The sequence below is a fragment of the Microtus oregoni genome, unplaced genomic scaffold (assembly GCF_018167655.1).
Source record: "Microtus oregoni isolate MIOR12 unplaced genomic scaffold, Mior012 000074F_ref0000038, whole genome shotgun sequence".
NCBI lineage: Eukaryota > Metazoa > Chordata > Mammalia > Rodentia > Cricetidae > Microtus > Microtus oregoni.
The window spans coordinates 7416041-7432923 of NW_024544004.1; the positions used below are offsets into that span (position 1 = coordinate 7416041).

Below are 16883 nucleotides of genomic sequence, written 5' to 3' on the forward strand. Positions count from 1 at the left end.
CTAATGACATGCCAAAACCTCTTCCAGAATGTTCCCAATCATTGCACCTAATTTGTGATGCTAATAACAATAGCTAGATAGTACACCAGGCTCTGTGGTCAGAGAGCTAGAGACTGGATAACTCTGCTTTGCCAAAGGGGAGACAGATCAAGGCTTAGTGAAGTCAAAGAACTCGGAGCGCTTACCCAACTAATAAGTGGCAGAGCTGAGCCATTGATTACAGAGTTCATGCACTTGACCTTTGTGCAATGCCCCCATCCCTACCAGCTATCATATTTTTTGCTTGTTTTAAAGTTAATTATTAACATGCATTTCTTTCTTCTACACTAGAATGCTTTGGGTTTAAGAAAATTCTCAGAACACACACACCCTTCAAACATCCACAACGCTTTAACCATTTCACAAATATCTAGCACATTTATTACTGTTAATCTGACAAAAATCAGATCAGAATCTTTAAGAACCAAGTGCTCAGAAGAGGAATATTCAATTTAATCAATTTAATTCAATTCATCTTTATTTCCATTATGCCTCATGAAAATATCTAGGACAAAACACTTTATGAATGTCTTTCGGTGCCAACCCTTGTCAACTAGCTTCCTCGAGAATGCAGGGTGAGATAAAGTGTGGGGTTCCAACTGGGAACACGTAAATTGTTGAATTTCTCCTGATTCCCTGCTTATCTCTTGCAAACAAGACAGCCACGGACACTAACAAGTATCTCCCTAGGAAGTCTTCACCTCAAATTTTGTTGCTCTGTTTTCGCAATAATGTATGTGTTTTCCAGAATTACATTGTCTCCTGAGCACTGTGGGTCTGGAATAATTGGGTTAGGTAATATGAACTAGGAGTGGTTTCAGGAACATTGAGATGTTCTTGAGTACCACAGGCAGACGGCATTCTCCTCCCTCTGAATCCTCTCATGCTTCCAAAAGAAGCTACACCTATTTCTGGGCTCCTGGTTCATGATGCTTTCTTCTTTATTGAACTCACTCACAATTGTTCTTACCTTCTTATTTTCTATCTCTGTGTGTGTCTCTGTCTCTCTCTATCTCTCTGTGTCTCCCTGTCTCTCTCTGTCTGCCTGTCTCTCCTTATTTTCCTCTCTCTCTCTCTCTCTCTCTCTCTCTCTCTTTCCTTATTTTCATTATATTTTGACCTGGATCTCTTGATGATTTTCACTATGCCCAAACCTGCCCGCCTTACAGGTGTTTCTCATTGCAGCCCATTTAGGAATATCAACAGTGGGTTTGCAGCAGCAGCACTGTTCACCCAAACAGCTTGTGACAGTCCATGCAAAGATTTTTATCTCTTTACATAAAACTCCATCAATGTTGCTGGCTCCGACGCAAAAATGTTAAGCCATGTGTTTTTGATACAGAAGACTTTCTGCCTTAGGCTTGGAATCAAAGGGAGACAGCACGTCCTCCCCATTCACTCAATGGCCAAAGGTTCATTGTCACAACTGAGTCATTTGTAAGTCTCCCTGAAGGCTTATTAATTCTGTCTAAAATTAATGAGATTGCAATGGGTGCTCACATACGAGGAATGTTCAATGGACAACACTCTTGTCCACGGATATTCAATAATTTACATTTGTTGCTTTTCAGTAATAATACAATTCTTTATTCCTTTCTTTCTCTTATTCATCTTTTATTTTACCTTGGAGTTTTTTTTTTTTAATAATTTTTTTTATTAAGAAAAGAAGAAAAAAAAACATAAACAAAAAACAAGTTTCCACCTCCTCCCAGCCTCCCATTTCCCTCCCCCTCCTCCCACCCTTCTCCCCCTCCTCCCACCCTTCTACCCCTCCCCCCACTCCTCTCCCCCTCCCTCTCCAGTCCACAGAGCAGTCCAGGTTCCCTGCCCTGTGGTAAGTCCTAGGTCCTCCCCCCTCCGTCCATATCTAGGAAGGTGAACATCCAAACTGGCTAGGCTTCCACAAAGCCAGCACATTAAGTAGGATCAAAACCCCGTGCCATTGTCCTTGGCGTCTCATCAGCCCTCATTGTTCGCCATGTTCAGAGAGTCCGGTTTTATCCCATGCTTTTTCGGTCACAGTCCAGCTGGCCTTGGTGAGCTCCCAGTAGATCAGCTCCACTGTCTCAGTGGGTGGGTGCACGCCTCGTGGTCCCGACTTCTTTGCTCATGTTCTCCCTCCTTCTGCTCCTCATTGGGACCTTGGGAGCTCAGTCCAGTGCTCCAGTGTGGGTCTGTCTCTGTCTCCATCCATCACCAGATGAAGGTTCTATGATGATATGCAAGATATTCGTCAGTATTGCTCTCGGATAGGGTCATTTCAGGTTCCCAATCCTCAGCTACCCAAGGAACTAACTGGGAACCTCATGTTGGGCACTTGGGAGCCCCTTTAGGGTCAAATCTCTTGCTCACCCTAAAGTGGTTCCCTTAACTAAGAATTGTGGTTCCGTGCTCCCCTATCCACCTTTCCTTTATCCCAATTCTCCTGATTCCCCAAATCCCCCCTCCTTCCCTTCTACCTTTTCTCTCCCCATCTCCCCTTACCCCCATCCCACCCCACCCCCAAGATCCTAATTTTCTCCCCGGCAATTGGGTCTACTTCCCTTAGCCAAGAGGATAACTATATGTTTTTCCTTGGGTTCACCTTCTTACTTAGCTTCTTTAGGTTCACCTATTGTAGACTCCGTGGCGCTAATTTATGGCTAGAAACCAATTATGAGCGAGTACATCCCATGCTCATCTTTTTGGGTCTGGGACACCTCACTCAGGATAGTGTTTTCTATTTCCATCCATTTGCCTGCAAAATTCGAGAAGTCATTGTTTTTTACCGCAGCGTAGTACTCTAGCGTGTATATATTCCATACTTTCTTCATCCATTCTTCCATTGAAGGGCATCTAGGTTGTTTCCAGGTTCTGGCTATTACAAATAATACAGCTATGAACATAGTTGAACAAATGCTTTTGTCATATGATAGAGCATCTCTTGGGTATATTCCCAGGAGTGGTATTGCTGGGTCCAGGGGTAAGTTGATCCCGAATTTCCTGAGAAACCGAAACACTGACTTCCACAGTGGTTGCACAAGATGGCATTCCCACCAGCAATGGATGAGGGTACCCGTTCCTCCACAGCCTCTCCAGCAAAGGTTATCCTTGGTGTTTTTGACTTTAGCCATTCTGACAGGTGTAAGATGATATCTCAAAGTTGTTTTGATTTGCATTTCCCTGATTGCTAAGGAAGTTGAGCACGACTTTAAGTGTCTTTTGGCCATTTGAACTTCCTCTGCTGAGAATTCTCTGTTCAGTTCAGTGCCCCATTTTTGAATTGGGTTAATTAGCATTTTAAAGTCTAGTTTCTTGAGTTCCTTATATATTTTGGAGATCAGACCTTTGTCTGTTGTGGGGTTGGTGAATATCTTCTCCCAATCAGTAGGTTGCCTTTGTGTCTTATTGACTATGTCCTTTGCTTTACAGAAGCTTCTCAGTTTAAGTAGGTCCCATTTATTCAATGTTGCCCTTAATGTCTGTGCTTCTGGGGTTATACATAGGAAGCGATCTCCTGTGCCCAGCTCCTGTAGGGTACTTCCCACTTTCTCTTCTATCAGGTTCAGTGTGTTCGGGCTGATATTGAGGTCTTTAATCCATTTGGACTTGAGTTTTGTGCACGGTGATAGATAAGGGTCTATTTTCATTCTTCTACAAGATGACATCCAGTTGTGCCAGCACCATTTGTTGAAGATGCTTTCTTTCTTCCATTTTATACTTTTAGCTCCTTTATCGAAAATCAGGTGTTCATAGGTTTGTGGGATAAAATCCGGGTCTTCTATACGATTCCATTGGTCGACTTCTCTGTTTTTATGCCAGTACCACACTGTTTTCATTACTGTAGCTCTGTAATAGAGTTTGAAGTCAGGGATGGTAATGCCTCCAGAAGATCCTTTATTGTATAGGATTGTTTTGGCTATCCTGGGTTTTTTGTTTTTCCATATAAAGTTGATTATTGTCCTCTCCAGATCTGTGAAGAATTTTGATGGGATCTTGATGGGGATTGCATTGAATCTATAAATAGCCTTTGGTAGAATTGCCATTTTTACTATGTTGATCCTACCAATCCAAGAGCAAGGGAGGTCCATCCATTTTTTGGTATCCTCTTCAATTTCTTTCTTCAATGCCTTAAAGTTCTTGTCAAATAGATCTTTCACTTCCTTGGTTAGATGTACCCCAAGATATTTTATGCTGTTTTTGGCTATTGTGAATGGTGAAGCTTCTCTGATTTCCCTCTCTGCTTCCATATCCTTTGTGTATAAGAGGGCGACTGATTTTTTGGAGTTGATCTTGTATCCTGCCACATTACTAAAGCTGTTTATCAGCTGTAGGAGTTCTTTGGTGGAGTTTTTGGGGTCGCTTATGTACACTATCATATCATCTGCAAATAACGAAAGTTTAACTTCTTCCTTTCCAATTCGAATCCCCTTGATTCCATTATGTTGTCTTATTGCTATTGCTAGAACTTCAAGCACTATATTGAAGAGGTATGGGGAGAGTGGACAGCCTTGTCGTGTTCCTGAGTTAAGTGGGATGGCTTTGAGTTTCTCTCCGTTTAATTTGATGTTAGCTGTCGGCTTGCTGTATATAGCTTTTATTATATTTAGGTATGACCCTTGTATCCCTAATCTCTCCAAGACTTTTAACATAAATGGATGTTGAATTTTGTCAAATGCTTTTTCAGCATCTAATGAAATGATCATATGGTTTTTTTCTTTCAGTTTATTTATATGCTGGATTACATTGATAGATTTTCGTATGTTGAACCAGCCCTGCATCTCAGGAATGAAGCCTACTTGATCATAATGGATAATTTTTCGGATGTGTTCTTGGATTCGATTTGCCAGTATTTTGTTGAGGATTTTTGCGTCGATATTCATGAGTGAGATTGGCCTGTAGTTCTCTTTCCTGGTTGAGTCTTTGAGTGGTTTTGGTATCAGAGTAATTGTGGCTTCATAAAAGGAGTTTGGTAATGACCCTTCTGTTTCTATCTTGTGGAATACATTAAGGAGTATAGGTATTAGATCTTCTTGGAAGATCTGGTAGAATTCCGCATTGAAACCATCTGGTCCTGGGCTTTTTTTGGTAGGGAGGTTTTTGATAACCTCTTCTAATTCTTCGCGACCAACAGGTCTATTTAGATTGTTCACCAGGTCCTGATTTAACTTTGGTATATGATATTTATCTAAAAAAGTATCCATTTCCTTTACATTTTCCAATTTTGTGGCATATAGGCTTTTGTAGTAAGATCTAATGATTCTCTGAATTTCCTCTGTGTCTGTGGTTATGTCCCCCTTTTCATTTCTGATCATATTAATTTGCAAATTCTCTCTCTGCCGTTTGATTAGCTTGGATAGTGGTTTGTCAATCTTGTTGATTTTCTCCAGGAACCAGCTTTTTGTTTCATTGATTTTTTGTATTATTTTCTGTGTTTCTATTTTGTTGATTTCAGCCCTCATTTTGATTATTTCCAGTCTTCTACTCCTCCTAGGTGAGTCTGCTTCTTTTTTTTCTAGAGCTTTCAGGTGGGCTGTTAAGTCTCCAATGTGAGCTTTCTCTGTTTTCTTTAAGTGGGCACTTAGTGCTATGAACTTTCCTCTTAGGACTGCTTTCATAGTGTCCCATAAGTTTGAGTATGTTGTTTCTTTATTTTCATTGAATTCCAGGAAGGCTTTAATTTCTTTCTTTATTTCTTCCTTAATCCAGCTATGGTTCAATAGTTGACTGTTCAGTTTCCATGACTTTGTATGCTTTCTGGGGGTAGCATTATTGTTGAATTCTAACTTTAATCCATGGTGATCTGATAAGACACAGGTGGTTACTAATATTTTTTTGTAACTGTGGATGTTTGCTTTGTTACCGACTATGTGGTCGATTTTCGAGAAGGTTCCATGAGCTGCAGAGAAGAAGGTATATTCTTTCCTATTTGGATGGAATGTTCTATAGATGTCTGTTAAGTCCATTTGATTCATTACCTCCACTAATTCTCTTATTTCTCTGTTAGGTTCCTGTCTGATTGACCTGTCCATTGGTGAGAGAGGAGTGTTGAAGTCTCCTACTATTAGTGTGTGCGGTTTGATGGCTGCCTTGAATTTTAGCAATGTTTCTTTTATGTACGTGGGTGCTTTTATATTAGGGGCATAGATGTTCAGGATTGAGACTTCATCCTGATGAACTGTTCCTGTTATGAGTATAAAATGCCCCTCTCCATCTCTTCTGATTGATTTAAGTTTAAAGTCAACTTTGTTAGAGATTAGTATGGCCACACCTGCCTGTTTCTTAGGTCCATTTGCTTGATAGGCCTTTTCCCAGCCCTTTACTCTGAGTAGGTGCCTGTCTTTGTGGTTGAGGTGTGTTTCTTGTAAACAGCAGAATGTTGGATCCTGTTTTCTTATCCAATCTCTTAGCCTGTGCCTTTTTATAGGTGAGTTGAGTCCATTGACATTAAGTGATATTAATGACCAGTGGTTGTTAACTCCGGTCATTTTTTTTTTAGTCGTAGAGTTTGTGTGTTTCCCTTCTTTGTTTTGTGTTGGTGAAGGGTCTCTAGATATCTGAGTTATTGTGGTCATTGTTGGACTCCTTGGTTAGTGATTTTCCTTCAATTACTTTCTGTAAGGCTGGATTTGTGGCTGCGTATTGTTTAAATTTGTTTTTATCCTGGAAAATTTTATTTTCTCCATTTATAGTGAATGAAAGCTTGGCTGGGTATAGTAATCTGGGCTTGCACCCATGGTCTCTCAGTTTCTGCAGTACATCTATCCAGGACCTTCTGGCTTTCATGGTTTCCATGGAGAAGTCAGGTGTAAGTCTGATAGGTTTACCTTTATAAGTAATTTGGCCTTTTTCCTTTGCAGCTCTTAATATTCTTTCCTTATTCTGTATGCTTTGAGTTTTGATAATTATATGGCGAGGGGATGTTTTATTTTGATCCAGCCTATTCGGTGTTCTGTATGCTTCTTGCACCTTCATAGGAAAATCTTTCCTTAGGTTGGGAAAGTTTTCTTCTATAATTTTATTAAATAGATTTTCTGGACCATTGAGCTGCCCTTCTTCTCCTTCTTCTACTCCTATTATTCTTAGGTTTGGTCTCTTTATTGTGTCCCATATTTCCTGAATGTTTTGTGATGAGAGTTTGTTGGACTTGCTGTTTTCTTTGATCAGTGTGTTTATTTTCTCTATGGTATCTTCAGAATCCGAGAGTCTTTCTTCTATCTCTTGTATTCTGCTGGTTATGCTTGTTTCTGTAGTCTCTATTCGTTTACCTAGATTTTCCATGTCCAGACGGCCCTCTGTTTGTGTTTTCTTCTTTGCCTCCATTTCAGTTTTCAGGTCTTGAACTGTTTCCATTATCTGTTTGATTGTTTTTCCTTGGTTTTCTAGGGTATCATTCACTGATTTATTCAATTCTTCAAACTTTCTGTTATATTTCTCATCCATTTCTATAAGGGCGTTTTTTACATGCTGTTTAAGGGTGTCAATCACTTTCATGAAGTCAATCTTTTCTCCTTCCTCTTGATTAAGGGGTTCTTGTCCTCCCGTTGTGGGGTCGCTTGTTTCTGGTAGCTTCATGTTGCTTTTCAGCTTGTTGGGCGAATTCTTGCCTTGACGTCGGCCCATCTCTTCTTCCAAATGCTCCCTATGGATCTTCTTTTACCGGATTAGGTCTCCTTGCCTACCAAACGCTGTCTCTCCCCAATGTTGGCTCTCCCAATGCTGGGTCTCCTGGCGCCGAAAGATCAGGCCTCCGTGCTGGTTGGGCAGCTCGCAGACAAAGCGCCTGCCCCGCTTGGTGCAGGCAGGCCACAGAAACAAAGGAACTGCTGCCCCCCCGGGAGCCCCGGGTACTCGGACTCAGCGCCCAGATAGGCTGGGCTGGGCGATGCCACGCGCCAAAAGAGGGCAGTGGGGGCGAAGTGGGGAGGGCTCTGGACGGAAGCTGGGTGGGCCAGGAAGAAAGAGGCAGCCCCCGGGGAGTAGAGGCCCTGCAGAGAGCCCAAGCAGGACAGGGGGCCAAGAAACCCCCGAGCTCCCCGTCCCAGGCTGGCGCCGTGGGCCAGAAACTCACCCCAATGCTGGGTCTCCTGGCGCCAAAAGATCAGGCCTCCGTGCTGGTTGGGCAGCTCGCAGACAAAGCGCCTGCCCCGCTTGGTGCAGGCAGGCCACAGAAACAAAGGAACTGCTGCCCCCCCGGGAGCCCCGGGTACTCGGACTCAGCGCCCAGATAGGCTGGGCTGGGCGATGCCACGCGCCAAAAGAGGGCAGTGGGGGCGAAGTGGGGAGGGCTCTGGACGGAAGCTGGGTGGGCCAGGAAGAAAGAGGCAGCCCCCGGGGAGTAGAGGCCCTGCAGAGAGCCCAAGCAGGACAGGGGGCCAAGAAACCCCCGAGCTCCCCGTCCCAGGCTGGCGCCGTGGGCCAGAAACTCACCCCAATGCTGGGTCTCCTGGCGCCAAAAGATCAGGCCTCCGTGCTGGTTGGGCAGCTCGCAGACAAAGCGCCTACCCCGCTTGGTGCAGGCAGGCCACAGAAACAAAGGAACTGCTGCCCGCCCGGGAGCCCCGGGTACTCGGACCCAGCGCCCAGATAGGCTGCGCTGGGCGATGCCACGCGCCAAAAGAGGGTAGTGGGGGTGAAGTGGGGAGGGCTCTGGACGGAAGCTGGGTGGGCCAGGAAGAAAGAGGCAGCACCCGGGGAGTAGAGGCCCTGCAGAGAGCCCAAGCAGGACAGGGGGCCAAGAAACCCCCGAGCTCCCCGTCCCAGGCTGGCGCCGTGGGCCAGAAACTCACCCCAATGCTGGGTCTCCTGGCGCCAAAAGATCAGGCCTCCGTGGTGGTTGGGCAGCTCGCAGACAAAGCGCCTACCCCGCTTGGTGCAGGCAGGCCACAGAAACAAAGGAACTGCTGCCCGCCCGGGAGCCCCGGGTACTCGGACCCAGCGCCCAGATAGGCTGCGCTGGGCGATGCCACGCGCCAAAAGAGGGTAGTGGGGGTGAAGTGGGGAGGGCTCTGGACGGAAGCTGGGTGGGCCAGGAAGAAAGAGTCAAATCTCTTTCATTTCCTTCTTTTAAACAGCAGAACTATAAACATAACTTTGTAGAACTGATTTGTTTGAGTTTCCTGAAAACAGTTTATGATGGGTAATAAGCAGCACCCTCCCTCACAGCTTCACTGGTGGCTTTGAGTTACAACAAACTTGCACCTTTCAACTATTGCTCAAGATGATCAAGTAAGAATTTGAGAGGCAGGAATTTAATTTCCTTGGTTCTTGCATATTCCAATGGTTTTGGATAGTTTGAACTCCAGGAGCTGGGTTCATTTATAACTAAAGAAATTTTACAAGGCTAGGAGTACATCTTGTCAGGCAATTATTGGTTAGCTGATTTGTGTTCCTAGTTACTGAAAAATAACAAATAAATAAGTTTTTAAAAAATTTTATGTGTATGTGTGAATTTCTGCATGTATGTATGTATGTGTACCACATTCATGTGTCATGCTTATAGAGGCCAGAGAGTATTGGATCTCTTGGAACAGGAGTTACAGTTATGAGCCAGCTCACCATATGGAATTTGGGGATTGTATCTGGGTCTTCTGCAGAAGCAACCAGTGTTCCTCACCACTGAGCCCTCTTTCCAGCCCCTTAAAGAAAATGTTGGTATGATGTACAGTATGATGTTTTCATGAACTAGGAGCCTAGATTCTTTGGAATTACTTCAGGGTCCTGCAAAATGGCTCAGAGGGTTAATGTACCCAGCAGCAAGCTTGTTAACTAGCCTCAGTTGGATACCAGGGATACACATGGTGGAAGGAGAGACCTGACTTTGGAAAGTTGTCTTCTGGGGGCCTCAAGTGCACACACAGATAGGTACTCAGTAAATTAGTAAACAAGTAGGTAAAAATAGAGAAGTAAATTCAGGCAGAGCCCTTTGAAATGGCAGTGTGTAAAAAACATCACTCGAAAGGTTGAAATGGAGCTGGGGTATGATTGAACTCTTGCCTGACTCCTGAAAGGCTCTAGGTTTAACCCCTAGCACCAAGGGAAACAAAAGAATAAAGACATTTATTAGTTGATAGTGCCTTTGCTTTTAGAGGAGCCAAAGATACAATATGAGTAGGCATGCCGATGCACCAACAAACATGCTAGACTTACCCTAAATGTTATGCATGTCTTTACCTGAGGGTGTGCACACGTTGCATAAACTACTGTCATAAAACTAAGGTGCTTCCTAGGACATTATTATTAAGTGAAAGAAAGCAGCACCAGCAGAATCTGTGCTAGTAGTGATTTTTATCATGTCAGAATTGCTACATGTATAATAATTTCTGACCAGCTATTTTAATCCCTATTCCATTTTGTATTCTATAAATTTAGAACCTGTGTCTTAATATAAAAGTTGAAGACAAAAGTGAATGAATAAAATGTAAAATTTGACTTAGGATGAGAAGGATCCGTAAAGGGACAATAGGAATGAGAAGGGCATGGATTCATGGATTTTTATGACAGTTTTTTCTCAAGTATTTCTGTTTCTCTGCAGGGTGGTCCTGGTCTTTGTGGGTACCTCTCAAGGTCCATGATTGGATGCTGGGTGGCCTATTGCTTCAGAGATCTACATATGCACTCACTGTGACGGTAAGACCCTCCTTCATGGGGTCCCTCTGTTTTGTGCCTGCCATCCATTCTGCAAAGCTCGGTACTTGATTTCAAATTATATTTTAGGAAGAAGTTGCAGGTCTTTCTGCTGAAATTGAAGGAGGGGGGGGAGGGAAGGATAGAAGGAAGGAAGGAATATCAGTAACCTACTATGGTTTCCATGGTTACTTTTCACCTTTTATGACTGTCTAAAAGTTTTTGATCTTGGCTGAGTTAAAATAAGCTTCTCCAAGTGTCACTATAAGGAGACAACACCTTCAATAATCAGTCTTTCTTGTAATATCATACAATAGCTACATGTAAGCTGCAACTTTTATTGGGATGGGGCACAGGAGTATAGCTTTTATTTGGATCCCACATGTGAATGTTCTGCTTCATTAGTTTGTGAATATGATTTCTATCTGTCTACAGATTGACTTGCTGGCTGACTTTGAAATTTTGTAGTAAGTCATACAGATTACTCTGCATAAATCTAGTCAGACCAGAATTTATCCGAGAGCAGGCAGTGGTGTGCGCACCAACTGATCAAGTTAAATGCACATCCAAAACAAAACTGATGTTGTAAAGTTTTTACCTTGGAGTTAGCATGCACTTCAACTGTAGAACATTTCCTTACCATGCATGAAGCCCTGGGTTTCATCCCTAGCACTGTAGTGAAATAAGCAAGTAAACAAACAAATAAATAAATGATTGTTCCTTTTATTTTAGAGTTTTATTTCCATATTTTATATGTTCAGCTTCCTTTTTAATACCTTTTAAAGTAACTGATTCACTTAAAAAACCCACAAAGCTTTCCTAATTTTAAACACAAGATGACCCCTTACAAGCATAAGGACCTGGATTCAGAACCCATTCATGTAAGAGTCACATGAGGCAGTTGTGTGTGTAATTCCACATGAGCTTGACCTCTGACCTACATATGCTCATGCATATCCACATGTGCACCACACACACCCATGCACTAAATAGACCTTTGGAAAATATTACAATGTCATTTTCAGAAGTTAAAGCAGAACTAGTGAAAATGGGTTTAACTTTTAATAAAAGGAGATACATGATATTTCAGGCAGTTTTGGATTTCCTTTTCTGTTTATTAGTTGACGGACATCTTTTGTCTGCTCTAGAAAATGAGGTCCTGAACACTTGAATGCAAGTGTTTGTATGGACATGCTTTGTTTCTTTGGTGTATTTATTTCAGGGTAGGGTTTCTGGACCATATGATAGTTTCCAGATCTGGAATAGTGGAGAATTATTAATTTTTTTAAGTGACTGTTGTGTCCATCAATATTTGGAGTTTAAAAAATTTATCTATTATGCGTGGGGATGTTTTGCCTGCATGTATGTTTGTACAACATATTTTTTCCTGGAGCCCACTAGAAGAGGACATCAGGGCCCCTGGAACTAGAGTTAGAGATCGTGAGCCGCCATGGGGGTGCTGGGAATAGAACCTGAGTCCTGACAGAGCAGCCAGTCCTCTTAACTGTTGAACCACCTCTTCAGCCCCCTGTTTTGGGAACTTTTGGACTGTATTTTGATTAGTCAAGGAAAACATGGGGAAGGGGAACTATTCTGCCTCAGTGTTTTGATTAGGTGTTGGATTGAGTATGTAGTCATCAGCATCCCTTGTTCATAGTCCTTTCTTGGACCTCTTGTTAAAATAGTTGGGTGTGTTTGTGAGGTTTGTCCACTTAGAGATGTCACTGTAAAGATCATTAGGCAGGATGGGCCGAAGCAGTTGTTTTCTGTAGTAAAAATGGAAAAACCTGCCTAGGAAAGACCAAGAGAGATTGGGTGGGGTTATTGTTTTAGTCTGTGTTTTGTTAGTAAAAGGAAATATGTGAGGCTGGCTACTTACTAAAATAGAGAGGTTTGTTTAGCTCACAGTTCTGGAATCTTAAAGTTCAAAACAGTATAGGTCTGGCTCATGCAGGGACCCCTGTAGCTGTATTAACCTCATGGTCATCATATCTCACTGGTAGGAATGCATGCAAGAGGGGATTACATCACAAAACCAGGAGACAGAGGAGGGGAGGGACCAGTCTGTGACCTCAAGAGGGCTTGCCTCTTATATGTCTACTACCACACTGCTTCCAGCATCTGAATCCTTGGGGGCACACTCAAACCATTGTATTCAGTCCATAGTGGTCAGCAAGCATCTTCTAATGGTTTATGTTTTATGGGCCAAGTGATATGTTGAAGCCATTTGAACTTGCTGAAGGTCAATCAGCTTGTATATATAGACTCTGGCAATGGTTGCTAACTTTAAGGTAGAAGAACACAGTGGTTTCCCAATTGTTTAAGCTGTAGCCCTTTGAGTTGGAGCTAAAATCTCCACTGTCAGGGACATGCTCCACAAAGGCCCTTGATGGGAATAACTTACAACAAAGAAGGTGCTGCCTTCTGCTATCAGGACTGAGATTGAGGAACCCTGCTCACTGCTGCTGTTGCCTTTTTATTTTATTTTGCATTTCAGATATAATCAGTCTTGGGGCTGGGGAGATGGCTCAGATGGTAAAGTGCCTGTCAGGTAAGCATAAGGACCTAATAACACCCAAGTCGAAATTGGGTGCAGTAAATACTGACTCCAGTGGTTTGAATGTGTCCCAAGGGTTTAGGTGCTGGCAGCAGTGTGGTAGTATATATTTAAGAGGCAAGGCCTACCAAAGTCACAGACTGGCCCCTCCTCTTTCCTCCTCTGTCTCCTAATCTTGTGGTGGTCCTGTGTGCCCTCTTGTAAACCTAGTTCTGAGGCAGGAGAGGGACTGGTAGATTCCCAGAGGCCCACTGGCCAGCCAGTCTACCCCAAATGGCAACCTCCAGGTTCAGTGAGATACCCAGCGGCAAAAATTAAGGCAGAAAACAATAGAAATTGACATCCATTCTCTATGTCTGGCTTCTGAATTTGCACATATGTGCATGTGCACCCCTATATCTCATATGTGCCTAGACACATACTCCACACAAATACCACACAAAGTATTACCAGTCTTGAACCAGGTATGGTGATATATTCCTTTAATCTGAGGACTCGGGAAGCTGAGGTAGGAAAATTGTGTATATAACAACCTGGTGTATATAATAGGACCCTGTCTCAAAAAAAAAACAAACAAGCAATAAAACAAAACCACAAAAATGTTATCAGTCTTTTGCCTGTGGAATTTAAACTGGTAAACACTTAATCACCAAATGTAATTGCCTGTGAATGCAGGTAGAGAGAAGAGGCTCTTCAGATATTGTGATGTGAATGCCCCAACAAGTTTGTGTATTTGAATACTTGGTCCCCAGATAGTGAGTGGTATGGTTTTGAGAGGTTGTGGCCACTTTGGGAAGTGAGGCTTAGGTAGAGGAGGTAGGTCACTGGGGCCAAGCCTCAACAATTATAGCTGAGCCTGATTCCCAGACAGGCTTATGTCTGTCTGTTGGTATCTTCCAAGCCTCCTGATTTGCCAGTCGTGGGGGACAGAAATCTGTGTTTAGAAGAGAAGATTTTAAGAAAATCTTGCTGCTTGACTTGTGCACATCCTCCACTAGTGTGAAGTGGACTTCCTTAGCAGATGTCTGCTCTTACCAGGTAAACGTGTCCAAGAATGTTGCCTTCTGGGTCTGCCTCCTTGCATGCCTTTTGTGTAACATTAGCATCTGTCATGGGTGTGTACATGGGGTCTAGAAGAAAATCTTGGGAGGGCAAATTTTAATTAACTTAAATAAGGCAGCCAGGCACAATACAACTTTCTTGGCATGCCTTTTGGTGAGGATAATCTTATGTGAAAAGCAGAGTTCTTTTTCTAATAGAAGACTCCCTTCTTCTCCTTTCTCAATCCTGTACTTAATCTTTGCTGGATTTTAATTATATTTTAATAAATATAAAAACAGTTCATGTTTGTAATAGAAAATGAAAAATACAAAAAGCACCACACAGTGATGTAAATTAATGTAACTATCCCTAGAGCTAGTTATGAATGAAGATGAGAGTATAAACACCCAAAGCAAAGCAAAATGTAGTACCATGCACACACCTCCTTTTTTTGTTGATTGACCGATTTGTGTGGGGGTGGGGTGGGGGTATAAAGGTGTGCACCCATGACTGGGAGTGTGCTTGTTCTTGATACAAGCAGGCTCTTTCAGAGGCCAGAGGTATATGTCAGGTGCTGCTTTCCCCACTGAGCCACCTCCCTAACCCACACCTACTACTTTTTTTTCCTGCACAACACTAGCACAGGCATTTTCTCCTAAATATTGTTTTAATGACAGCATTTTATTCCACTGTGCTATTTCTTCCCATCCTTTCCTTGTTTGCAAATCTTCCACGTTTGGGATCAAACTATAAAATGAATATGGCCACCTTTTTGGTTTTATCTCCTCCCCTTATCCCATTTTTAATCTGATGTACAAAGAAACATCTACCGTAGAACAGGAAAGAGAGAGGACTCAAGGATCATTGTATTAGTTCACTTTTGTGGCCATAAGAAAATTCTGAAAGCCAGCTCCCTATAATTAAGAGTTTTGTCTTGAAATACTACCAATTATGGAATGCACATGGATTTAACTTAGAGAATAAAGATGTTATGGAGAAAGAAGCCAGGGAGGTAAGAGCTGCTGAGACTAATACAGCAGAGAGAAGTACCCTTATGAAAAGTTATTTAGTATCCATACATGCATGTAATGCATTTGGAGCCTGTCCTTGCTAGAAGGGGTACTTTGAGACCATTTTCATCCACTGGTTGGCTATCTTGGGTCCTCATGGAAACAGGACCCCCCTAAGTTTGAGTCTCAGTACTTGTTCCTTTGTACTGCAGGTTCTTTTAGCATAAAGAACAGCAGGCTAATAGCAGGAACAAGACACTTTCTTACCTCCCTGAGAAACACAGACAGTTTGTCATGGCCATAAAAGTTCTCTGTATCATGAGACAAACTGTGAAAGGAGAATTTTTGCCATATAATGACATATCAGATGTATCACCCACGCTAAAATTTGAGCACTTTGCACCATCTTCTGCACTGCAGAACAAGGTTGCCCTCTGGTGGCAAGTAATGAATTTACAGCAGCACCATCTCTCTGGGATAGGGAAGTCTCCAGTTTCCATTTTTAAAGATATTACATAGCAATTTAGAGCTTGTTGATTTTGCGCAATCGTCTTGTTTCCCAACGATTAATAGCTATCAAATTCTGTTAAGCACACCTGAAAACTGATAATAAATAAATCACTTAACGGTCTGTGGATACTAAATCTTGACCTGTTTTGTGAAGGAACAGAAACTTCTGCAACCTTAAAGTCTTGAAAAGAAGACAGACAAACAAAAACAGTAGGTATAATGTTCTCTTAATTTCTTGAAATCTTTAACACCAAATTACTATTTCTGTTGATAATTCTCTCTAGTGCAGGAGGTTCATAGATGCCATCAACCTTAATGCCATTTTCTTTTTTCTTTTGTTTTGCAGGACAGGAAAGGGGGGAGAGGGGATTGATAAGTTGTGGATTCAACTACAAATGGAATTTTTTTATTTCCTTTCCTGTACAATTCCAACTCCAAAGACATCACATCAACTACTTGAAGGTGTCTCTATTGAAAACTAGTTCAGGCGAGAAAATAAACTCAGATGAAACACTCTTGTCTTCCCCATTCTGTTTGAGGCTGGGCATATATCTATGAACATAGCAAATGTTCTCTTTTGTTCATAACTAGGAGGGTTGCAGAAAGTTTCCTGGAGCCTATCAGAGCTCCAGGCTGAAGTGGGTGCCATCCTACTAACTAGTCAAGTCTTAAAGGAGAGCTGGGTTTCCACTTGCAAGTGACCGGATACCAGATGGCCAGCATGGGTTTCTGCACTGCTGCTTCCTTTGCTGGGCTTTGTCAGCCTCTCCTTTCCTGAGTGACAATCAGTGATGTGAACTGTTACTAGGAAACAGGGCCTGAGTCTACGTGATGACTGTGGTATGTTTTCCTGACTCATTCACGAGGCCTCTTTGAGTAATTTTAGCAACATTTTCAGAGCTGTCAGATAAGAATACTGGCTAACATAATGAAATATCTGTCATATAGCCCTTATTCCCAAGACTCAGAGAATGTTGCCGAAGAAGAAGTGCAAAGACTGTAAGTGCCAGTGGTTGGGGGACTACTGCAAAATAGTATCTTCTTGACACAACCATTGAACTCACAAATTCACAATAGTTGTTGCCTGTGCAAGATCAAACCAGTCACCATTCCAGCATGGG

The 16883-nt window shown here is 42.5% G+C and overlaps 1 protein-coding gene across 1 annotated transcript in view; it reads left to right on the top strand.

Moving 5' to 3' along the window:
• Positions 1 to 16883, top strand: part of LOC121441346 (F-box-like/WD repeat-containing protein TBL1X) — a 99807-nt gene that overhangs the window by 60089 nt on the left and 22835 nt on the right. The window contains exons 3-5 of the mRNA XM_041642477.1: positions 10553 to 10647; positions 14103 to 14239; positions 15917 to 15972. Of these exons, the coding sequence (XP_041498411.1) occupies positions 14223 to 14239; positions 15917 to 15972 (73 nt within the window). The 5' untranslated portion in view covers positions 10553 to 10647; positions 14103 to 14222. The remainder of the gene's footprint in view (positions 1 to 10552; positions 10648 to 14102; positions 14240 to 15916; positions 15973 to 16883) is intronic.